Below are 25,021 nucleotides of genomic sequence, written 5' to 3'. Positions count from 1 at the left end.
AGGGTACCAAAAAAATGTATGCAGCATTGAAGGTCCCCAAGAACACAGTGGCCGCCATCATTCTTAAAAGGAAGAAGTTTGCAACCACCAAGACTCTTCCTAGAGCTGGCATTCAGGGGAGAAGGGCTTTGGTCAGGGAGGTCACAAGCTTGTAGGATCATACCCAAGAAGACTTGAGGCTGTAATCACTGCCAAAGGCGCTTCAACAAAGTACTGAGTAAAGGGTCTGAATACTTAAGTAAATGTGATATTTCAGTCATTTATTTATTGCAAAAATGTGTTCTTGCCTTGTCATTATGGTGATTGTGTGTAGATTTGAAAGGGGAAAAACAATTTAATCAATTTTAGAATAAGGCTGTAACATAACAAAATGTGGAAAAAGGGGTCTGAAAACACTATATCTATCTATCCATCCATGTATAGGCCTATATATTTATATTGCGGTCTCTGACATTTCTCATTCTGATATTTCTTCATTTCTTTATTTTTCTGGATTGTGTGTGTATTGTTTTTGTATTGCTAGGTATTACTGCATTGTTGGAGCTAGAAACAAGCATTGCATAGCGATAACATCTGCAAATCTGCGTACGCGACCAATAAACGTTGATTTGAAGACACAGGCTGCCCTGTGTCCACACCATGTGTCCACTTCCTTAAGCCACTGTTTGACTTCATACCAGAATGAGCTCAGGGTAAAAAAACAACAGCCTTCTTCCATTAATGCCCAAGGGGTGATAGAGGGGCGGGGTTGAACAAGCACACTCAAAGCAAGATCACGAGTACCACAACTTAATCAAGTATGCTGCTTCAAATCAGGAGACCACGAGATGGTGAGCAAGGCATCATCCCCTTCTCACTCTCCCGAAAGTTGTGCATCCACTCATGCACCGCTTTCAGATTAGTAAAATAAAGAAACAAATCTGATTTTGACTTATTGGGGGGCACGCAGTAGGTGGTAGAGTAAGTATGTGTCAGCAGGGCTTATAGCAACGGCTAATGTTGCTAAACACGCTAATCACCTTAAATGATTAATCTGGGTATTCATTAGCTCTTGTTGTTGCATGAAATAGCACATTGTGAGAACACTTCACTCAAGAGACAAGAAGACTTTGGACAGGGTGTCCGAACACTCTCAAGCTATCACTCTCGCCAGAAAAGGTTGGCTGGCTCAAACCCTGCCAAGAGCAGATTGTCTGACCTTAAAAAAATAAAAATAAAATAAGAATCCCATTCAGCCTCCATCCAATGCCTCTTACACTACCAACAAGCCTGGGTTTGTGGTACATTTAGTGCCTTCATTAGTTTCTCTTAGTACAAATAAAGTGCTGGCAAGGAAGTCACAGAGCAGAGCCCCTTCAACCCTTCTTTAACCGAGATGTTTGTGCTTTTACAAGGGGGGTGGTGGTGAGTTTAAACCAGGCAAGAACAGATATCGATGTCAGACTGGCAGGATCAATGTAAAGTACGCTAGGCCATGAAACAAGAATGTTCATGAAAGTTGTCATTTTTCAGAATGTGTGTCAACACAGGATCAAGAAACGTCTGCCAAGATGTTTCTGGGGGAGTGGGTTGGTTGTTTTGAAGGTGGCATAGAGCCGGGTACATGAGAGGGTTGGAGGAGGGGGAACAAACTGAGTGAGGAAATAACTGCAATTTACCATGTATGCTAATCCCACACACATCTATTTCAACCTCGGATTTTCCCAGTGACAGTGAAGATAAATTGGTCCCTGATCTGCTCTGTTCTTAAATGGCAGACGTGACGATACCCTGGTGACTACTTCTGCATGAGATAATTCCGTGCTTGGAAACAGCAAAGGCTGGTGACGTTTATGAGGGGGTTGCTGTGGGTGAAACTAGATAGCTGACTGTCTGAAACCAACTGGCTGTATTAGAAAAACACCTTGAAGATGCATTGTTAGCCTAATATCACACAGACAGACCTGTTTAAATAACACCTGATGTGATTGAACTAGCTAGCTACTACGGTATTCAATTACATGTAAACGTTACAGGTATTGGTAAATGGTGAACTTGTCAATATTCTGACAAGTATTGGAGCTATAGGCTAATTTTACATTGATGAACATGTCAACACGTACTAGTTAGCCAACAGTTAACTAGTACCGTTAGCTCGGCTTCCTGTCGACAAACTTCTAAATAGCTAACGTTACTGTAGCTAACAACAAAAAAGCTCTAACTATAACAAACAAATACAATTCACAGCGTACGCCAGAAATACAACCTACTATTGCTTCCTAGCTGGCTTGCCTTCATTTTTTATATAGCTAACGGTAGATACAACTAATAATTGTAATCATAAACATTTCCCAAATCTTTTTGCTACATTTTTATCCTTCCAAATAGCATCAAAGATAATACAACTGACTGCTTACCTTCTTATAGAGTAACAATACGTAGAATTCAGGGCTTATCTGAACATGTTGTGGACTTAGCTATATACCCATACCATGCAGAGTTTGCCTGCACTGCTGCCATCTTGTCCTGGACAACAGGAGGGGAGACCTCGCTCTCGACAACACCCCTATCTCCCACATTTTAAACTTCAAATAACTTGAGCATATAAAGGTTCAATGACACCAATTTAGCCCAGGATGTAACTCTGCAGTTCAAGTTATTCTCTTGCCTCTTTGGGCGAGAAAGCCCATCTCTGAAAGGGCGTACGTTAGCCCTACTTCCCGAAAGATACTCCCGTTCTGTCTGTCTCCAACATGTCCCTCTGCTCTGTCTAGCCTAGGCTGTGTGAAAAATGTTTGTGAGTTGATGGCATTGAGCTAGACTAGACGAATCAATAGTCGAGCTGCGCGCGCCCAATGAAAAGCGCGTTCACAATGTGGCAGCTGTCAACATGTTTATAATGGGCGACAGGGCCACTCATGCGTACATGCGTAGGATTTGGAGATGCAGTGGTCAAGACAAAAATATTTTCTTCCCTAAATAACATTAGATTCATATTCTCATAAGCTGTTTTATCTTTAAAATGAATGACAGACGAAATTGCAATGTAGGTGCCTGTTTAAAGTAATATGCTTCAAGACAAGTAATACAGAAATGTCATTAAATTCAAAATTGTCCATACTGATATGCGTTCAAAGATTATACATACCGAAGAATGTACCGAAGCTTGTCTAAAGGTGTTTCATAATATTTATAATCTATTTCTATTCCAATGGGACTATTAGTCACTTGTTCTCCAAATACATTCTCATGTTTGTTCAGTACAGTTGTGAATGTTTGGCTGATTTCTTTCTAGGTTTACAACTGTGACATGTTACAGAGATGTTCATACTTTTTTGTATTTCTAAATTCCAGCAAAATGTTCACACTTATTTTTTTTATAAAACTTCACCGGTAAAGCAATAACTCAAGTAGAAGTTGTGTAAAATAATGTGTGTTATCTTCTTCGGGACATACTGTACAATAATCCACAAATGTGTTGATGGTCACCAACTGTATCTTCCTCCAAGGTATTTATTGGAGGAGGGATCATTGATATGCAAGTTACCAAGGAAACTGCCTTCTTCTTTCTCAAAAGGTCCTGCTATAGAACATGTTGTTGTCGATAGTTCCTTATTTGGAATTCAGTGTACATAATGGAAACTGATAAAAATGAGTTACATTGACAAATATCAATGGCTGCCATTACCACAGTGACCAACTCCGCAGCACATGAGGCACTGCAGGGAAAGAACGGTTTCAGGGGTTGGAAATACTCTAAAATTGTAATATTCTCTCCTAAAGAAACACGTGGGCTTGCAATTGGGCTTGTTTTGGACATGGTCTCAGGGAGCAAAACAAAACAAAGCTTGAAGCCCACTCTTTCTGCATGATGTCATTGACATCAACTTAACGTATCTCCCCATACACCACTGCAGATACACCAATGAAAGGCAGAGACATAAATGTACAAACATCTGACATGCTGCCTTACAATAACACTACAGTATAGGCACATGGACAATATGATTGCCATAGCAACTGTTCATGTTTGTCTCAGACATCTTGCTCTGTCCAGCTGTCAGGAACTGCATGAAGCATAAAAAGCCATTCACAAAACAACTGTGGAAGATTCTGCAGATTCCCCGCAACAAACTAAAGTGAGCCAACATGAAATAACAATTCCCTTTAACCAATCTCTATTTTCATCATGCATTCCAGCTGACATAACTGTTGCACTGATTGATATTGGACAAAGGAAGTGTTCTATGGACTTAGTGTTGAATGGGTTAACAGACTTTTAAAAGTTTGCCATCTCCTGGTGGCAAAGATGAGTCTCCTGTCAGCTGGTCACACATGGCTGGTCAAATGGCTTCATAGTTGTCCAGCTTGTTTTCACATATATTTGGAAAATGACAGAACCATCTGCTTGCCTCATCTGGTCTGGCACTTGAAATAAAATCCTTGAGTATAGCCTGGCTAAGTCTGATTTGGTTGAGTTTTTGACCGATCATCCATGTGCTGGGCACTGCCGGCTAAAGGAGGTTGTCCTGTAGGGGAAAATGTATCATCAGCAACAGCTAATGTCTCATTAATTTCTAAACAGCAATGACCAGGCTATAGGCGGCTTTCAAGTCCTGTCCTCACTCAAAGGCCACAATGTATGCTGGTTCACTCTACTCAACACTTTATAGGCCTAGATCAACATAACTAACTAACTCATGATGTGCTAGATTGCCTTGTCACCTGGCACCTCATTCCATATCAAATGATGATGAGAGGACAGTAGGATCCAGCATCGTGTCCCTCTTGGATTGGAGCTGAAAGACCCTGAATCATAGTGTGGCGAGCCACTGTCTGGAGGTCAGGAGATTGAACTTAATAAGACTGAATAGACAACCCATCTGTCTGATTAGACTTACAGCTCATCCTTAATAACTGTGTCTCTGCTGTTTGCGTTAATGATTGGCATGTCATGGACAAAAAGAGATCTATAAAAATAGAAGATTCAGTGGTGTACCCAAGACTAAGTAAATACATTCACCACAGAGCCAAAACGTAGACAAAGCACAATCCTAGCCCTAAAAGTTTATTCTACAGTTTCTTCAGAAATTCAGAACATTTATGTCACACACGCAGTCTGAATGCAGAGTTCCACAAAGACCACCCAGAGCAGCCATTAGAAATGTTCTGAAGACAAAGTGGAATCTTGTAGATATTCTTTTCTTCTTCCTGAAAGCGACAAGCAAATACACAACACATCCACAAACAGCCTGGAGGCAGCAGCCTGACAAAGAGAGTCCTCACTGTCTGAGGTGGCCAACTGGGGTTCAACCGCAACCTAATCCAACAAGAGGCAACTGTCAATCCCAGCCCCCATCTCTGGCAGTGACAGCTCCTGTCCCTGCCTCCAGCCCCACCGTTGGGGACAAACCAAACTCTAGGCCTGGCTTGGCTCAGCCAGTGGCCTCAGCTGGTAAAGGCAACAGGTGTGAGGAGGGTTGTAGGGTTCCCCTCTCGCTGCCCTGTAAGCCCTTGCACCTGTCTGTTCAGCGGCTTTAGCTCCCCAGTCTTTGCAGGGAATTCAGACATATTTTGTCACTGTAGCACCACACTAACAAACCTAGGGGCCAATAAATAGCACTCAATTCAATTCATTATATAGCCTACATCAATTCATTATATAGCCTACATCAATTCATTATATAGCCTACATTCCTTTCTGAATTTGAAATGAATCCAATAAGTAATCATCTAGTTTTTCAAAAGTATATGTAATCTGATTGCAATATGTTTGCTGGTAACAAAACTGATTAGTTACAGTTTTCTTTAATAGGTTTTAAATGTAACTGATTATGTAATCAGTCACTCCCCAACCTTGCCAACATAAAATATCAAAGGCAAATAAATGTTCATTTTAAAGAAAAAGTAAATCAGCAGAGACCTGGATTGAGTGGGAAGTCTGTACCATAATGGCCTGACCAGCTGTTTGGTGTAGGTCTATGGTGTTTTGGCCTAAAAAAAGGGTCTCCTTCGCATATACTATCTTGCAGTTGACATGGCCGTTAAACGTGAAGTAGGAGTCAGTCGTCTCACACCCTGTAGTCCCCCTATGGACCTGCTCTCGTTAATCATTCCTAAAGTGAGCATTGCAATGCCTGCAGTGAGTGCAAATTACAGCAGATAATGTTTTTTTTTATTACTATTATAGCAGAACGTGTACGGATGATGATGAGCTCTGGGCTCGGTTGATATGGTCTGTTTATTTAATCATAGTGTTGATTTGCATTCTGTCCCCCTCTGCTGTCTTAAAAATATATTACAAAAAAGAAACATGAGCTGACGCACACCCAGAATAATAGTTTGCGTGGAGGTGCTGACTAACGGCGAATAAACTATAAACTATCAAAATAAATAAAGTCGCACACTCCATGTATAATCTCCCAGCAATTTAATGGGTATTTACCAACGTTTCGGCATCACTGTGCCTGAAATACCCATTCAATTGCTGGGATATTATACATGAAATGTGCGACTTTCTTTATTTTGATAGTTTATAGTTTATTCGCTGTTAGTCAGCACCTCCACACAAACTATTATTCTGGGTGTGCATCAGCTCATGTGTTTTTATATGATAAATAAATCCCAAAAACTAGCTATGCAGACAATTTTCGGACCCAGACGTCATAGCCACGGAGTTTCTAAACCTAGAGGCGCATCGCGAGACTTCCGGGAACGCTTGCAAAACATACCAAACAGATCAGGCTAGAGTTGGGGGTTTGAGAAGTCAATGAGAAAAGTGAAAAATTATTCTTTAGTTGTTAATTTTCTCAAAATCTAAAGGTACAATCAAGAATCAAACCAATGTTTTAAGTGGTTGAACATGTTATTACTCAACTCGTGAAAGTGACAAACTGACACGTTTTAATTTTCGTCAAAAACAACTTTATATCGAAGGAATGCCTTTGATTTGACGTTTTTGCTAGTCAACGTCGCCATGACATGACACATGTGATCGGGGATTTCTATTGGAGAAGCAGTTATAGTCTATCTTCATACTGTACTGTTTTTGTCATAGCTATCAAAGAGATTAATCACATTCGTGATTCAAATGTGTTAATTCAATGACCCAGATATCCTATGAAAGATATTACATTAGTGATTAAAATGTGTTAATTGAATAGCTTTTTTGTGCTCTAAATATTGGTTTCATCCATATATATAAAACATTAAAATTCTGTACAGAGCAACCTCAAATGTGATTTTTTTTTGTCTGTAGGGGTTACATCCTCCAGAACATAAGGAAGTGAGCATTCTGCCACGCCATTTTGAGAAAACGGCCAGTCACAGCAGTGGGCAGACTGTTCATAGCTACTGGAGTCGTCGTGCAGTCATGCGATATAGCTGTTTTTAATTAAATATTTCTATGTTAAAATTTGTAATATAGGTACACTAAACGTAACCAGTAATGTCCACGGAAGCAACCGCCGACCAGGTAGAGCATTTCAGTTGTTTGTAGCGAACGGTTGCTAGTTAGCTACGTTACAATTTCACTCGTGTTGCATGGTGGTTCACTGACGTTAGCTAACTAGGCCTACACTCTAGATACCGTTTAATATAGAATCTATGGATTTGAAGCGCTTTCTACATAGCTACCACACATTATTGACAATATTTTAGTGAAAATAGTTAACTACTTAATTACGTTGCCTTTTTGAGAGATCTGCGGCTAAGCTCATTGCGTACTAGCTAGGTAACCTGCCAATGATTTTGGTCAGAAATTAATGTCAGTCGACCAACAAACGTCAGCTAGCTTGTACACGACAAGAGAGATAGATAACACGACCTAATATGGTCTGAACGTCATGCTAACACGACTAGTTAGCGTATACTAGTTAGCTTTTGGCCTGTTGCTGAGAACAAACGAGTTAATTTCGCTTGCTAGCTGAAGTTAGCTACCTAGGTAACATTACTGTTGCTGTTGGGCCGCGCTTTTTTGTTACGCTAGCTAACTAGCCAAAGCGTATGCAGCAATGCGTGCACATTGTATTGCATTTAAACAATTGAGCGCACCGTTTACTCCATAAGCTAGCTGTGTTAGAAGTTGTGTAACATGTTTACATGATTAGCGAACTACCTTAGTAGCCAACTAGCTAACCATGTAAACAAGCAAGCATTGCCTCGTGTCTGCCTTTGTCCTACTCGGTTTCTTATGTGGCTAAATAAAGTAGTCCAAACTGGAAACAAGTGTAGTGGGTCTATTATGAACGAGATCTTCTAAAATGTACTCTTAAAATTGTCTATAATATTGGCACCCTGATTGATTTGTTTTCCCAAGCCACCTCTTGTTGCAGTGTATGCATGTCTGTAACCCCAATCATCTTTTTATGTCTTGCAGGCAGCTGAGTATATCCCAGAGAAGGTTAAGAAAGCAGAGAAGAAGTTGGAAGAAAACCCATATGACCTTGACGCATGGAGCATTCTGATTCGAGAAGCACAGGTTTAGTGACTCAGGGTTGCATTCCTCTTACCTGGGGTAATCGATCGGGTCAAGGGAGGGGGAGAGGGTGGGGATCAAGAGGGTGGTGGGTGGGGATCTAACAGAAAAATTACAAATGTGTCATATAGGACTGTTTCAACTTGTTTGTCAACAAGTGTACATGTAAATGCATTCTACCCTTTTAGAACCAACCAATAGACAAAGCAAGGAAGACGTATGAACGACTTGTGGCCCAGTTCCCAAGCTCGGGCAGATTCTGGAAACTATTCATTGAAGCGGAGGTTAATATTTTATACATTTCTCACAACTACATGTGTGCATGGGCGTACATATCCTAACAGGATCAACAATGTGACTTTCACACAACAAATAGGTCCACTTCATCTCAATGGTATTTTTTTTTAAAGTACGAGGGGTTTAGGTTACCATCTAACCATTTATTTTTCAGGACGCAGACTGTATGTTCCTCAGTAGGGAAAAAAACTATTTTCTACGTCTTTAAATGGGGTTAAGTGCATTTGTTGCATGTTTGATCTGCAACAGCATTAAAACTTTTTAATGGTATTGGAGTGCTTTAGCCTTTTATTCACTTGTCGTGTCTATTTATTGCCTCCTGTGTCATTTCTTTGAGGTCATTTTTGTTTTTGATCATAAACCGTATGAGTGAATGTTGTGTCCAACTTAACATTTTTTTCCAGCACAGTTATGCTACCCTACCCCCCCAACAAGTGACCTATGTTTACTACGAAGGCTGTAGTATTGTAGATCCCTGTTTATGTAGGCTGATGTTCACCCTGGTTTTGACCCAGCAAAGAATCCACATTACTCCAATATGTCTTTTTAAAAGGATAGTTCACCCAAATTACAAAATGACATTGGGTTTTTGTGGATGGTACCTGCTTTCATTCCTGCCCCCCACCCTTATCACGCCATATTGCCAACATCTTAGATGAGCGTTAAACCCCATCCCTACATAAGCTCCATCATTTCATTAGTATGCCATTAGTTTTAGACATACAAATGGATGCTTGTAATCCACTTATTTAGGTGGATAAAGTGGGTAAGTATGTGTGAGTTAAAAGCATGACTGACCAAGCCTCATTAATTGATGCCCACTACACGCAGCTCTGATCCGAACTAGTCATCTGGGACCTGGGCTGTCTACAGCAGGTGAACAGAAGTCTGGGGAGGAGACCAGCTCATGTGCCCAGTTTAAAATCAAGCCCATGCCTCACTTCTTGTAGGTCTGAAGGGATTGAGTGGGAGTATGTGAACAGGTAATGCTTCACGGAGCCAGCTTACACCCACAGCTTCCTTTCACATCTACAGGAATTGACTAGAACATGGTGTCCCATCTTGGTCCGGCAGTATGCAGGCTTTTGTTCCAGCCCAGTGCAAATACACCTGATTCCATGTTGTTGAATCTGGGTAAAGTATTTTTTCCCCCTGTTAATTGTGGCTACAGAACGTGACCCATGTGTGTTGGTTCTGGACTAGAGGGGAAAAGCCTGCACATACTGCTGCCCTACAAGATTGGAATTAGACACCCCTTGTCTAAGGGTTGATTTGATACCAGATTGGCTAATAGTCTCTAATGTTCAGACCGTCACCTTATTTGTAGGTGTATTGTAACTGGAATACAATCAGACTAGACCCTGGGGTATTTGCACCGTGCACATTCGTGAGGAGTTGGGTACATTGTGACTTCGTTTATTTATAGCTATGTACCATAGTTAAAAGTAGGTCATTTGCATTAAAACTATTCAATAGTTTTTCCCCCTTCCAGTTTGGGTAGCCTTTGATTTATTTCTAGACTGCAGTCAAATGGAGCTTGCCGCAGTCTTTTTATCCCAGTTTCATTTGCCTCAACATCATGAGCAACCCGGGAAAAAATTAACTCATTTTTTTAAGCTGTGGTTGTTTTGAGCTTAACCGCAACCTGTCAAATAATATGGTAGTTGTAACCTTTTTCTTTACTGCAGTAACATCAACATTCTAGTTTGGATCTAATGTGTAGAAAACAAATCATACGTTTGAATGTCTGACCTCTTCACTAACCTTTCAAGAAAATAACGTGTGCTTGTGAAAGAGTTATACAGAAACAATCCAGTATTGGGAATTCAGGTGTTTAACTTGTGAATTCACACATCGCAGTTTAGGGGACCATTGTCTTGGTTCTGGGTCAGATTTGACCTTTTGTGGCACATTTTGCACTTGCTTTGTGGTTTTTGTCTTCGTTTCAATACAGTTTCACTCACCTTGGTGAACTCAAGTGGTTGATCTGTGCATGCACAAGAATAAGGAAATGCATAAGTTGCGTTGTACTCAATATGACTGTACCCTGCGGTTTGTTGAGAAAGTGAATTTAAATTGCATACTGTTTAATAAAACAAATGACCAGAATTCTCTACTGTGACTTATTGCATCTTTTTCTTTATGGTGTTGATGGTTACTGCAGTCCAGTTCACAACCACCTCCTTTCCCCATAACCATTCCCATACCTAATCCCATTTTAAAGAATGCATTAGGTCTGCTGCTCTTGATTATCCCACATAGAAATTGTGCCTGTTACCTTCCTAGTTCATGTTTTTTTGGGGTTGGCTGCTGAGTGCGAGTTAGGTCGTAGGCCTAGTGATGTTGTGCTTGTAATGTGATTGCTTATTTGATAGAGAACTGATGGTAGCATGAAGAACTGGAATAGTTTGGCGTGTTGTGGAAGCTATATCTATGGATATGTTAAACAGTATTTCTGTGTTGATGGGCTTGCTCTTGGGGTTTTAAGCCTGGGTCTTTCAAGTAGCCTGGATTGTTGTGACTTCCTGATAAAAGCCCATATTACTAATAGAATGTATTTTATTTGGTTGAGATTTAAACAATAATTTTAGACAATTGGATGGATTGATTCATATTTAATTCCCCACTCGACTGTTTTGCCTGCACCGAAATAGAACAACGTGCTTTAGTAGACTTTGTCTCTCTTGTAGTGTCTTCGGGGTCTGGTTCTCATGTTGTAGCTGGAATAACAACTGAGTGAGACGCTGAAACTATTGGTAGTGAACGCTAAAGCCATGGGCTGCTGTAGATTCATACAATGACAATATATGCTGGCTACAGATTGTGTGCGTGTCTGCCCTCGATGTGAGATTTTATCTATGTAGCCTACCTAAAGCTATGTCACGGGGTGTACTTTTCTATGCCTGCAGCTGTCACGGCTGGGGTTACGTCTTCTGTGTATTATTTTTATGTTGATTTATCTCTAGTGATTTTACTTCAATAAATCATTGTTTATTACCAATCTTGTTTCATGTTGTCTGTGTAAAACTAGTGTTATTTTTCATGTCTAACACTACAATTCCATAGGCTACATTTGACATAGGCCTAGTTCTCTTTAGGATCTGACTTTTTGAACAAATGTGAAATTATTAATTGTAATCTTGCAATGATACTTTCCACCTCTAGATGTATGCATATTGAATGAGTTATTTTCTTGCGCTGAGTATTGTTATTCCTGAAAAAGTACTTCTATTCAAGCCTTACACTTCAAGGCCTAGGCAATGTTTAACGTTGACAGATTATTTGATAGCCCCTCTAATCAGTGATTGTGTTAAGTGGCTTGCACAACAATAAGCTGAAAGCCAACTTGTGGGCTTAGTGACATTCCTCTGTATTGCTCTTGGAATTGATGAGGGAAAGAAGCAGATGGAGAATTATTGAGGCAGGATTCATTCCAAGTTCAAATGTATTCTCCCATTCAAACACCTGAATGTTTCTTGTTACTGTGTGTTTTGTCATCAACTTTTTAGGAGCTACTAGCCTTGCAATTGCAACAAAAAAAGGCCTACGGTACAGGACATGCAGCTAGGCTGCTGCGTTGGGAGACCTGTGCCTGTCAGACAGGCCGTTTGTCAGGGCCAACCGGTAGCTCCAGTAAAGATTGTTTCTCATTATGCTTAGCTGACACTGGTCTATGCTGGCAGGCCTGTGTAGAGGGAGAGTTGGAACTCCACAGGGCTTTCAGTAGGGACAGAACTGATTGAGGACTCCCTCTCCCACCCAACATCAGCTGCCTGCCAGTGTGGAGACTCTTTCCTGCCACTGTCAGCCAATGAGTCCCCTTGATGTCTGGCCAGGCTGACTGTCAGTAACATGTTTAGTGATTGGCACGAGTGTGGTCTTTTCCAGTGTAGTGAAGGGGCTAATATATGATTGCTTTTTATATGCTGATGAAAATGTCATTTTTATAGTTTTTATTGAGCTTATTTTTCTAAGCCTACAGTTTATTGGGCAGGGTGGGTATTCACAGATGGGAAAATGTGTTCTTTACCCCATGGAACAATGTCTAAACATCAAACCCCATTTTTCTTACAACCGCTTGCTCATGTGACTCATGTATGGTCCATGATGTACAATGAGAATAAACCCCATATCTTACAAAATTGATCTTGAAATGGTCTTTCTTGTGTGAAATTCACTTTGTTGATCTGAAAGGGATTGTATGTGTGTGTGTCAGAGGGAGTTTGCATGCATGCCTGTTTGTCCATATATACAATGGAAACACCTGCCTGTTGAATTAACACTTCGTTTACACTCTGTCCACAGATCAAGGCAAAAAACTATGACAAGGTAGAAAAGGTGAGTGCCAATCATACCAAAGTCCCCTCCCATTGGCCTTACAGGGGACTGAGACTGCCATGGTTGGTTTATTCTAAGGGAGGTTCCACCTCCCTGTCACTGGATGGAAACCAACATGGTTCTGACTCATCCAGTGTTGCCCTTAACAACTGAAGAAGCCATTTAAGTCACCTCTGTAATATATTAAGGATCAAGCCAAACCCATAAAATGTAGCTGCATGCTTTACTGCAGTACAACAGTAAATCTACAATTCACAAGAGTGGAAAATCATTGTTTATTGCCACTTGTTAAAGTCACAGAACATGTATTGATAACCCACAGGCAACACTAAACACTTAGCAGCTCAAACTTTTCTGTCTGGTGCAGATGTTTTTACTATGTTGGTACTGTCTATTAACCATCCCCTGAAACTGAAAGGAAAAGTAGTTCTCATTTTCACCAAGGTGGGTTCAGTCTTTTATAGCAGCAGCACGTTGCAAAACCCTTGTGTACACTGCTGTTTCTATCTCCAGCTGTGGTACAGTGTGGCTGCTGTCTGTCAGTGAGCTCTGTTCCGCTGGTTCTCCTGCCAGGGTAGGCATTAGGTCACTTTCTATTAGGCAGCCCTCCCTAGAGAGAATCCCCTACTTCCCCTTTTATACACGGAAACACACTACAAATCACCCAGCGTATCTATTTCTCAGTATGACCGTGGGGAATGATTGAGTGCACACTGTTGTCTGAAGCGTTAATTTTCAGTAGACCGATATGTTTTTGAATGCGTGAAAGTGAAACGAGGCCCTTCCCTCCTGCTGTAGTTGTTTCAGAGATGTCTGATGAAAGTGCTGCACATCGACCTGTGGAAATGCTACCTCTCCTACGTCCGAGAGACCAAAGGAAAGCTACCCAGCTACAAGTAGGTTCACCTGTTACACAGGAAAGGAATTGGAGGGGGACGGGCTCTTCCTGTGCTCACACACAATCTTAACCATTCACCAATGCATTTCACAGTGGTAACACAACACCCTATTTTGACAAATGTTGCCAGTGCATGTCTTGATATTGTGATGTAACACAAGTCCTAACCCAGCCCTGCTTGACCATCACCAGAGAGAAGATGGCACAGGCGTATGACTTTGCGCTGGATAAAATCGGCATGGAGATCATGTCCTACCAGGTAAATCAAAGTATATTGGCAATTAAATGTTATAACAAGTTTGTTAAAAATATGCAATCAGAAATGGGTTTCCAAGCCATGATCTCTAATTCTTCTGCTCTCCCCTCAGATATGGGTGGACTACATCAACTTCCTCAAAGGAGTGTAAGTATGGCTCTTAACACAATACTTTGTTGTTGTTTTCGTTCATTAAAAAGTACTTCAAGTCCCTAATTCCCTAGCCTTGTGTTCTTCCAGTGAGGCGGTTGGTTCGTACGCTGAAAACCAGCGAATCACGGCGGTGCGCAGGGTCTACCAGAGGGGCTGTGTGAACCCTATGATCAACATCGAGCAGCTCTGGAGAGACTACAGCAAGTATGAGGAGGTAAGACCAATGACCTATGACTCATATGGAGGGCTGAATAAGGAACCACATGAGGGGTAGCAGAACATTGCTTTCGTGTGCCATTGATCTCATCTGTCAGTGGTGCTAAGTAGCCTGGTGTTGTACAAACAGGGCATCAACGTACATCTGGCCAAGAAGATGATTGAGGACCGCAGCAGAGACTACATGAACGCTAGGAGAGTGGCCAAGGTAAGGTACTCACATACACACTATGATGAGGTAAACGGATTCATACTGTCTGGTAAATGATTTAATGATTGTGAGCTGATGTAAAACTGTCTATTCAGGAATATGAGACTGTGATGAAGGGTCTGGATAGGAACGCCCCCTCGGTGCCCCCCCAGAACTCCCCCCAGGAGGCGGTGCAGGTGGAGATGTGGAAGAAGTACATCCAATGGGAGAAGAGCAACCCGCTCCGCACAGAGGACCAGACACTCATCACTAAGAGAGGTGTGGTGGGGGGAACAGTGATTCATATAGCTAGTGGTGGTGGGGGGGAACAGTGATTCATATAGCTAGTGGTGGTGGGGGGGAACAGTGATTCATATAGCTAGTGGTGGTGGGGGGGAACAGTGATTCATATAGCTAGTGGTGGTGGGGGGGAACAGTGATTCATATAGCTAGTGGTGGTGGGGGGGAACAGTGATTCATATAGCTAGTGGTGGTGGGGGGGAACAGTGATTCATATAGCTAGTGGTGGTGGGGGGGAACAGTGATTCATATAGCTAGTGGTGGTGGGGGGGAACAGTGATTCATATAGCTAGTGGTGGTGGGGGGGAACAGTGATTCATATAGCTAGTGGTGGTGGGGGGGAACAGTGATTCATATAGCTAGTGGTGGTGGGGGGGAACAGTGATTCATATAGCTAGTGGTGGTGGGGGGGAACAGTGATTCATATAGCTAGTGGTGGTGGGGGGGAACAGTGATTCATATAGCTAGTGGTGGTGGGGGGGAACAGTGATTCATATAGCTAGTGGTGGTGGGGGGGAACAGTGATTCATATAGCTAGTGGTGGTGGGGGGGAACAGTGATTCATATAGCTAGTGGTGGTGGGGGGAACAGTGATTCATATAGCTAGTGGTGGTGGGGGGGAACAGTGATTCATATAGCTAGTGGTGGTGGGGGGGATTCATATAGCTAGTGGTGGTGGGGGGGAACAGTGATTCATATAGCTAGTGGTGGTGGGGGGGAACAGTGATTCATATAGCTAGTGGTGGTGGGGGGGAACAGTGATTCATATAGCTAGTGGTGGTGGGGGGGAACAGTGATTCATATAGATAGTGGTGGTGGGGGGGGAACAGTGATTCATATAGCTAGTGGTGGTGGGGGGGAACAGTGATTCATATAGCTAGTGGTGGTGGGGGGGAACAGTGATTCATATAGCTAGTGGTGGTGGGGGGGAACAGTGATTCATATAGTTAGTGGTGGTGGGGGGGAACAGTGATTCATATAGCTAGTGGTGGTGGGGGGGAACAGTGATTCATATAGCTAGTGGTGGTGGGGGGGAACAGTGATTCATATAGCTAGTGGTGGTGGGGGGGAACAGTGATTCATATAGCTAGTGGTGGTGGGGGGAACAGTGATTCATATAGCTAGTGGTGGTGGGGGGGAACAGTGATTCATATAGCTAGTGGTGGTGGGGGGGAACAGTGATTCATATAGCTAGTGGTGGTGGGGGGGAACAGTGATTCATATAGCTAGTGGTGGTGGGGGGGGAACAGTGATTCATATAGATAGTGGTGGTGGGGGGGAACAGTGATTCATATAGCTGGTGGTGGTGGGGGGGGGGAACAGTGATTCATATAGCTAGTGGTGGTGGGTGGGGGACAGTGATTCATATATATATGGTGGTGGTGGGGGGGGAACAGTGATTCATATATATATGGTGGTGGTGGGGGGGAACAGTGATTCATATAGCTGGTGGTGGTGGTGGGGGGGAACAGTGATTCATATACTATAGTGGTGGTGTGTGTGTGAACTTGATATATTATACCATCAGACTTTATAGGCACAGTAAAGTTGATAGAAATCCAGTGTTGCCCTAATGTTGTAATTGTGCTCCGTGTTGCAGTGATGTTTGCCTATGAGCAGTGTCTGTTGGTGCTGGGTCATCACCCTGACGTGTGGTATGAGGCTGCCCAGTATCTGGACCAGTCCAGTAAACTACTGGCAGAGAAGGGGGTAAGAGAGGCAGCTGATGGCACAATGTGTCCTCATTGGAACTGGGTTTCCTCCACGTTTTAAAAGATATGTTATATATTTTAGACCTTACTGTCATATGGTTTTTAAATGCCAGACTTGACCCCTTTCTTCCACTCCTCAGGACATGAACAACTCTAAGGTGTTCAGTGACGAAGCAGCTAACATCTACGAGCGCGCCATCGGTACTCTACTGAAGAAGAACATGCTGCTGTACTTTTCATTCGCTGACTACGAGGAGGTGAGCTGCACGAACACCAATCATCTGTCACGGAACACTTGCCGAAACAAAACATCAGGTCATAATATGAAGATGTCAAGGGTTGCCAAGGAAATGTAGAATTGACTGTCATCCATAAATGATTAGTGCATCTTTCACTGCAAACGTATTAATTTGTCTCGTTCCTATTAAGACTAATTAATTGGATTATTCCGGAGCAATCCTAGTGTTGAGTTAAGTTGTGGAGTGTGAACCAGTATAAACAGATGTTGAATAGAGGTCCAGGAAATGTTTGACAGGCATTTAATTGATGAATGAGCTAACCCACATCTCTCCTCTTTTCAGAGTCGATTGAAGCATGAAAAGGTCCACAGCATCTACAACCGTCTGCTGGCCATCGAGGACATCGACCCCACGCTGGTCTACATCCAGTACATGAAGTTTGGCAGGCGGGCCGAGGGCATCAAGTCAGGCCGCATCATATTTAAGAAGGCCCGGGAGGACATGCGCACGCGTCACCACGTCTACGTGACTGCAGCACTGATGGAGTACTACTGCAGTAAGGTGGGTATACATAGGCTATCGGTTGACGGATGATGGAGAACTGAAAACAGTTGACTTGAAAATAGCATTTGATGGACAAAAACGGACAATTAATTAATGCATATATGATTTCATCTGTGTTCCTGTGTCTCTGTGGCCTTAGCCTGACACCCGTGCCAACAGTGCAAAGAGAATATAAGGGGAAACATTCTGTCTCAATGTTTGACTGGTCTTCCGTTACCTTCCCTCACAGGACAAATCAGTGGCCTTCAAGATATTTGAACTGGGCTTGAAGAAATATGGAGACATTCCAGAGTATATACTTGCATACATCGATTACCTCTCACACCTTAATGGTAAGTGACAAGTGACGGATTCATTTATTGAGACTTGTCATTCACCCTCTTGTGTAACAATAACACAACCACGGGTAGCTGCCATGGCAACAGTCATTGAGATTGTATAGTTGTTAAGCGATGGTGTTGAAGGCTACAGGGGATCCAATATCAGTGTATTTGTTCAACATGCTGATCCTATTCTCTCTATGACTTAGACCAGTGACATCCTCTATCAATTACTCATATAGTCAAACTAGATAAAAACCCAGGCAGAGGCGGTCTATAGACGCTGCTGTGTGTTTCTTTATTTCATTGACGTGTATATACTGAACAAAAATATAAACCCAACATCCAAGATTTTACTGAGTTACAGTTCATTTTAGGAAATCAGTCAATTGAAATAAATAAATTAGGCCCTAATCTATAGATTTTACATGACTGGGGATACAGATATGCATCTGTTGGTCACAGATCCCTTAAAAACAAAAGGTGGGGGCGTGGATCAGAAAACCAGTCAGTATCTGGTGTGACCACCATTTGCCTCATGCAGCGCAACAAGTCTCCTTCGCATAGAGTTGATCAGGCTGTTGATTGTGGCCGGTGAACTGTTGTCCCACTCCTCTTCAATGGCTGAGCTAAGTTGCTGGATATTGATGGGAACAGGAACACGCTGTCGTACACGTCGATCCAGAACATCCCAAACATGCTCAATGGGTGACTTGTCTAGTGATTATGCAGGCCATGGAAGAACTGAGACATTTTCAGCTTCCAGGAATTGTGTACAGATCCTTGCGTCATGGGGCCGTGCATTATCATGCTGAAATATGAGGTGATGGCGGCGGATGAATGGCACGACAATGGGCCCCAGGATTTCATCACGATATATCTGTGCGTTCATATTGCCTTTGATAAAATGCAGTTGTGTTCGTTGTCCGTAGCTTATGACTGCCCATACCATAACCCCACCACCACCATGGGGCACTCTGTTCACAACGTTGACATCAGCAAACCGCTCGCCCACATGATGCCATACACGTGGTCTGTGGTTGTGAGGCCTGTTGGACATACTGCCAAATTCTCTAAAAAGATATTGGGGGTGACTTAACATTAAATTCTCTGGCAACAGCTCTGATGGACATTCCTGCAGTCAGCATGCTAATTTAATGCCCCCTCGACTTCAGACACCTGTGGCATTGTGTTGTGTGACAAAACTGTAGATTTTACAGTGGCCTGTTATTGTCCCCAGCACAAGGTGCACCTGTGTAATGATCATGCTATTTAAAACCTCCTACAGGGTCGGTGTCCCCCCCGCGGGACGGTTGAGCTAACGTAGGCTAATGTGATTAGCATGAGGTTGTAAGTAACAAGAACATTTCCCAGAACATAGACATATCTGATATTGGCAGAAAGCTTAAATTATTTTTAATCTAACTGCGCTGTCCAATTTTCAGTAGCTATTACAGTGAAAGAATACCATGCTATTGTTTGAGGAGAGTGCACAGTTATGAACTTGAAAATGTATTAATAAACCAATTAGGCACATTTGGGCAGTCTTGATGCAACATTTTGAACAGAAATGCAATGGTTCATTGGATCAGTCTTAAACGTTGCACATACACTGCTGCCTCTAGGTGCCAAATTCTATATTGCGCTTAGATTTCTAAGTCATATTTTGTCCTTTCTCTTATTCACTTTCTCATATTTTGGCCTTCTAACAGCATGTTTTTTTTTTTGTATTATCTTTTACCAGATCTAATGTGTGTTATTCTCCTACATTAATTTCCCATTTCCACAAACTTCAGTGTTTCCTTTCAAATGGTATCAGGAATATTCATATCCTTGATTCAGGTCCTGAGCTACAGGCAGTTAGATTTGGGTATATCATTTTAGGCAAAAATAGAAAAAAGGGTCTGGTCCTTTATTAATCAGCTTTTTGATATGCCACCCCTGTAAGGTGGATGGATTTTCTTGGCAAAGGAGAAATGCTCACTAACAGATGTAAACAAATTTGCACAAAATTTGAGATAAATAATATTTTTGTGTGTATGGAACATTTCTGGGATGAAACATGGGACCAACACTTTACATGTTCATTTTATACACTGCTCAAAAAAATAAAGGGAACACTTAAACAACACAATGTAACTCCAAGTCAATCATACTTCTGTGAAATCAAACTGTCCACTTAGGAAGCAACACTGATTGACAATAAATTTCACATGCTGTTGTGCAAATGGAATAGACAAAAGGTGGAAATTATAGGCAATTAGCAAGACACCCCCAATAAAGGACTGATTCTGCAGGTGGTGACCACAGACCACTTCTCAGTTCCTATGCTTCCTGGCTGATGTTTTGGTCACTTTTGAATGCTGGCGGTGCTCTCACTCTAGTGGTAGCATGAGACGGAGTCTACAACCCACACAAGTGGCTCAGGTAGTGCAGCTCATCCAGGATGGCACATCAATGCGAGCTGTGGCAAGAAGGTTTGCTGTGTCTGTCAGCGTAGTGTCCAGAGCATGGAGGCGCTACCAGGAGACAGGCCAGTACATCAGGAGACGTGGAGGAGGCCGTAGGAGGGCAACAACCCAGCAGCAGGACCGCTACCTCCGCCTTTGTGCAAGGTGGAGCACTGCCTGAGCCCTGCAAAATGACCTCCAGCAGGCCACAAATGTGCATGTGTCAGCATATGGTCTCACAAGGGCTCTGAGGATCTCATCTCGGTACCTAATGGCAGTCAGGCTACCTCTGGCGAGCACATGGAGGGCTGTGCGGCCCCACAAAGAAATGCCACCCCACACCATGACTGACCCACCGCCAAACCGGTCATGCTGGAGGATGTTGCAGGCAGCAGAACGTTCTCCGCGGCGTCTCCAGACTCTGTCACGTCTGTCACATGTGCTCATGTGCTCAGTGTGAACCTGCTTTCATCTGTGAAGAGCACAGGGCGCCAGTGGCGAATTTGCCAATCTTGGTGTTCTTTGGCAAATGCCAAACGTCCTGCACGGTGTTGGGCTGTAAGCACAACCCCCACCTGTGGACGTCGGGCCCTCATACCACCCTCATGGAGTCTGTTTCTGACCGTTTGAGCAGACACATGCACATTTGTGGCCTGCTGGAGGTCATTTTGCAGGGCTCAGGCAGTGCTCCACCTTGCATAAAGGCGGAGGTAGCGGTCCTGCTGCTGGGTTGTTGCCCTCCTACGGCCTCCTCCACGTCTCCTGATGTACTGGCCTGTCTCCTGGTAGCGCCTCCATGCTCTGGACACTACGCTGACAGACACAGCAAACCTTCTTGCCACAGCTCGCATTGATGTGCCATCCTGGATGAGCTGCACTACCTGAGCCACTTGTGTGGGTTGTAGACTCCGTCTCATGCTACCACTAGAGTGAGAGCACCGCCAGCATTCAAAAGTGACCAAAACATCAGCCAGGAAGCATAGGAACTGAGAATTGGTCTGTGGTCACCACCTGCAGAATCAGTCCTTTATTGGGGGTGTCTTGCTAATTGCCTATAATTTCCACCTTTTGTCTATTCCATTTGCACAACAGCATGTGAAATTTATTGTCAATCAGTGTTGCTTCCTAAGTGGACAGTTTGATTTCACAGAAGTGTGATTGACTTGGAGTTACATTGTGTTGGTTAAGTGTTCCCTTTATTTTTTTGAGCAGTGTATTTTTGGTCAGTGTAGATAGTGTGTTATGCTGTAAGTTAGGAGACAGATGCTGAGGCATTATCTGCAACATAATGGTAGATTCATGAGTTTGAAGGCCTCACCTCTTTCTCTACCGCCCTCCAGAGGACAACAACACCAGAGTTCTGTTTGAGCGTGTTCTCACCTCGGGAAGCCTGTCGCCAGAGAAGTCTGGGTATGAGGAATTATGTTCCTACAACACCCACATTAGATCTGTCTGTTATTGTGTTATTATAGAACATCCACATTAGATCTGTCTGTTATTGTTTTATTATAGAACATCCACATTAGATCTGTCTGTTATTGTTATTATAGAACATCCACATTAGATCTGTCTGTTATTGTGTTATTATAGAACATCCACATTAGATCTGTCTGTTATTGTTTAATTAACGGGCCTGTGTGTTTGTCAACACCTCTCCCTCAGTGAGATCTGGGCACGTTTCTTGGCCTTTGAGAGTAACATCGGGGACCTGGCCAGTATCCTGAAGGTGGAGCGCAGGCGTTTCACAGCCTTCAAGGACGAGTACGAAGGCAAGGAGACAGCCCTGCTGGTGGACAGATACAAGTTCATGGACCTGTACCCCTGCTCTGCCAGCGAGCTCAAAGCTCTCGGATACAAGGTCTGTACAACTGGTCATTTCTACAGCTACATTTACACAGGAAGATGATTCTGACTGCTATGGTCTCTTCACGACTCTTCAATAGAAACAGATCTATGGCTATGAAACAAGTGGACCATTTGTGTGTTTCTCTCTTGTTCAACTCTTCAATCATGTGAGGGTAAAGGATATCTGTTTAGAATTCTATGATTTTAAACCTGTGTGTGTGCAGGACGTGTCCCGTGCCAAACTGGCGGCGTTGCTCCAGACAGAGACGGTGGTGACTCCATCAGCTCCCACGCAAAAGGACGACGCCGACCGCAAACCAGAGTACCCCAAACCTGACACCAGCCAGATGATCCCCTACCAACCACGACACATGGCCCGTATGTACCTTACCCCTCCTCTCCCCCTACCAGCTACCATACCTGGCTAGTAGGTACCTTACCCCCTCCTCTACCCCTACCAGCTACCATACCTGGCTAGTAGGTACCTTACCCCTCCTCTCCCCCTACCAGCTACCATACCTGGCTAGTACGTACCTTACCCCTCCTCTACCCCTACCAGCTACCATACCTGGCCTGTACGTACCTTATCCCCTCCTCTACCCCTACCGGCTACCATACCTGGCCTGTACGTACCTTACCCCCTCCTCTACCCCTACCGGCTACCATACCTGTCCTGTACGTCCCTTACCCCTCCTCTACCCCTACCAGCTACCATACCTGGTCTGTACGTACCTTACCCCTCCTCTACCCCTACCAGCTACCATACCTGGCCTGTACGTACCTTACCCCTCCTCTACCCCTACCAGCTACCATACCTGGCTAGTAGGTACCTTACCCCCTCCTCTACCCCTACCAGCTACCACACCTGGCTAGTAGGTACCTTACCCCCTCCTCTACCCCTACCAGCTACCATACCTGGCCCGTACGTACCTTACCCCTCCTCTACCCCTACCAGCTACCATAACTGGCCTGTACGTACCTTACCCCTCCTCTACCCCTACCAACCCCGACACATGGCCCGTACGTACCTTACCCCTCCTCTACCCCTACCAGCTACCATACCTGTCCTGTACGTACCTTACCCCCTCCTCTACCCCTACCAGCTACCATACCTGTCCTGTACGTACCTTACCCCTCCTCTACCCCTACCAGCTACCATACCTGTCCTGTACGTATCTTACCCCTCCTCTACCCCTACCAGCTACCATACCATACCTGTCCTGTACGTACCTTACCCCCTCCTCTACCCCTACCAGCTACCATACCTGTCCTGTACGTACCTTACCCCCTCCTCTACCCCTACCAGCTACCACACCTGGCTAGTAGGTACCTTACCCCCTCCTCTTCCCCTACCACCTACGACACCTGGCTAGGAGGTACCTTACCCCTCCTCTACCCCTACCAGCTACCACACCTGGCTAGTAGGTACCTTACCCCTCCTTTACCCCTACCAGCTACCCCACCTGGCTAGTAGGTACCTTACCCCCTCCTCTACCCCTACCAGCTACCACACCTGGCTAGTAGGTACCTTACACCCTCCTCTACCCCTACCAGCTACCCCACCTGGCTAGTAGGTACCTTATCCCTCCTCTACCCCTACCAGCTACCACACCTGGCTAGTAGGTACCTTACCCCTCCTCTACCCCTACCAGCTACCACACCTGGCTAGTAGGTACCTTACCCCCTCCTCTACCCCTACCAGCTACCACACCTGGCTAGTAGGTACCTTATCCCTCCTCTACCCCTACCAGCTACCACACCTGGCTAGTAGGTACCTTACCCCCTCCTCTACCCCTACCAGCTACCACACCTGTCTAGTAGGTACCTTACCCCCTCCTCTACCCCTACCAGCTACCACACCTGGCTAGTAGGTACCTTATCCCTCCTCTACCCCTACCAGCTACCACACCTGGCTAGTAGGTACCTTACCCCCTCCTCTACCCCTACCAGCTACCACACCTGGCTAGTAGGTACCTTACCCCTCCTCTACCCCTACCAGCTACCATACCTGGCTAGTAGGTACCTTATCCCTCCTCTACCCCTACCAGCTACCACACCTGGCTAGTAGGTACCTTACCCCCTCCTCTACCCCTACCAGCTACCACACCTGGCTAGTAGGTACCTTACCCCCTCCTCTACCCCTACCAGCTACCATACCTGGCTAGTAGGTACCTTATCCCTCCTCTACCCCTACCAGCTACCACACCTGGCTAGTAGGTACCTTACCCCCTCCTTTACCCCTACCAGCTACCACACCTGGCTAGTAGGTACCTTACCCCCTCCTCTACCCCTACCAGCTACCACACCTGGCTAGTAGGTACCTTACCCCCTCCTTTACCCCTACCAGCTACCACACCTGGCTAGTAGGTACCTTACCCCCTCCTCTACCCCTACCAGCTACCACACCTGGCTAGTAGGTACCTTATCCCTCCTCTACCCCTACCAGCTACCACACCTGGCTAGTAGGTACCTTACCCCCTCCTTTACCCCTACCAGCTACCACACCTGGCTAGTAGGTACCTTACCCCCTCCTCTACCCCTACCAGCTACCACACCTGGCTAGTAGGTACCTTATCCCTCCTCTACCCCTACCAGCTACCACACCTGGCTAGTAGGTACCTTATCCCTCCTCTACCCCTACCAGCTACCACACCTGGCTAGTAGGTACCTTACCCCCTCCTCTACCCCTACCAGCTACCACACCTGGCTAGTAGGTACCTTATCCCTCCTCTACCCCTACCAGCTACGACACCTGGCTAGTAGGTACCTTACCCCCTCCTCTACCCCT

General features: G+C 44.3%; 1 protein-coding gene across 1 annotated transcript in view; it reads left to right on the top strand.

The window, feature by feature from the left end:
* Window positions 1-7,264: 7,264 nt before the first annotated feature.
* cstf3 (cleavage stimulation factor, 3' pre-RNA, subunit 3) overlaps window positions 7,265-25,021 on the top strand; it is a 41,848-nt gene continuing 24,091 nt past the window's right edge. The window contains exons 1-17 of the mRNA XM_071400804.1: window positions 7,265-7,453; window positions 8,357-8,458; window positions 8,644-8,739; window positions 13,058-13,090; window positions 13,889-13,986; window positions 14,181-14,247; window positions 14,357-14,391; window positions 14,485-14,611; window positions 14,744-14,821; window positions 14,920-15,082; window positions 16,704-16,813; window positions 16,956-17,072; window positions 17,397-17,615; window positions 17,848-17,950; window positions 21,729-21,798; window positions 22,051-22,246; window positions 22,458-22,611. Coding sequence (XP_071256905.1) covers window positions 7,427-7,453; window positions 8,357-8,458; window positions 8,644-8,739; window positions 13,058-13,090; window positions 13,889-13,986; window positions 14,181-14,247; window positions 14,357-14,391; window positions 14,485-14,611; window positions 14,744-14,821; window positions 14,920-15,082; window positions 16,704-16,813; window positions 16,956-17,072; window positions 17,397-17,615; window positions 17,848-17,950; window positions 21,729-21,798; window positions 22,051-22,246; window positions 22,458-22,611 — 1,795 coding nt within the window. The 5' untranslated portion in view covers window positions 7,265-7,426. The remainder of the gene's footprint in view (window positions 7,454-8,356; window positions 8,459-8,643; window positions 8,740-13,057; window positions 13,091-13,888; window positions 13,987-14,180; window positions 14,248-14,356; window positions 14,392-14,484; window positions 14,612-14,743; window positions 14,822-14,919; window positions 15,083-16,703; window positions 16,814-16,955; window positions 17,073-17,396; window positions 17,616-17,847; window positions 17,951-21,728; window positions 21,799-22,050; window positions 22,247-22,457; window positions 22,612-25,021) is intronic.

This window comes from Salvelinus alpinus, chromosome 5 (genome assembly GCF_045679555.1).
Source record: "Salvelinus alpinus chromosome 5, SLU_Salpinus.1, whole genome shotgun sequence".
Classification (NCBI taxonomy): Eukaryota; Metazoa; Chordata; class Actinopteri; order Salmoniformes; family Salmonidae; genus Salvelinus; species Salvelinus alpinus.
Note: the sequence above shows the minus strand (reverse complement) of the source record. Positions and strands in the feature narration are given on the sequence as shown.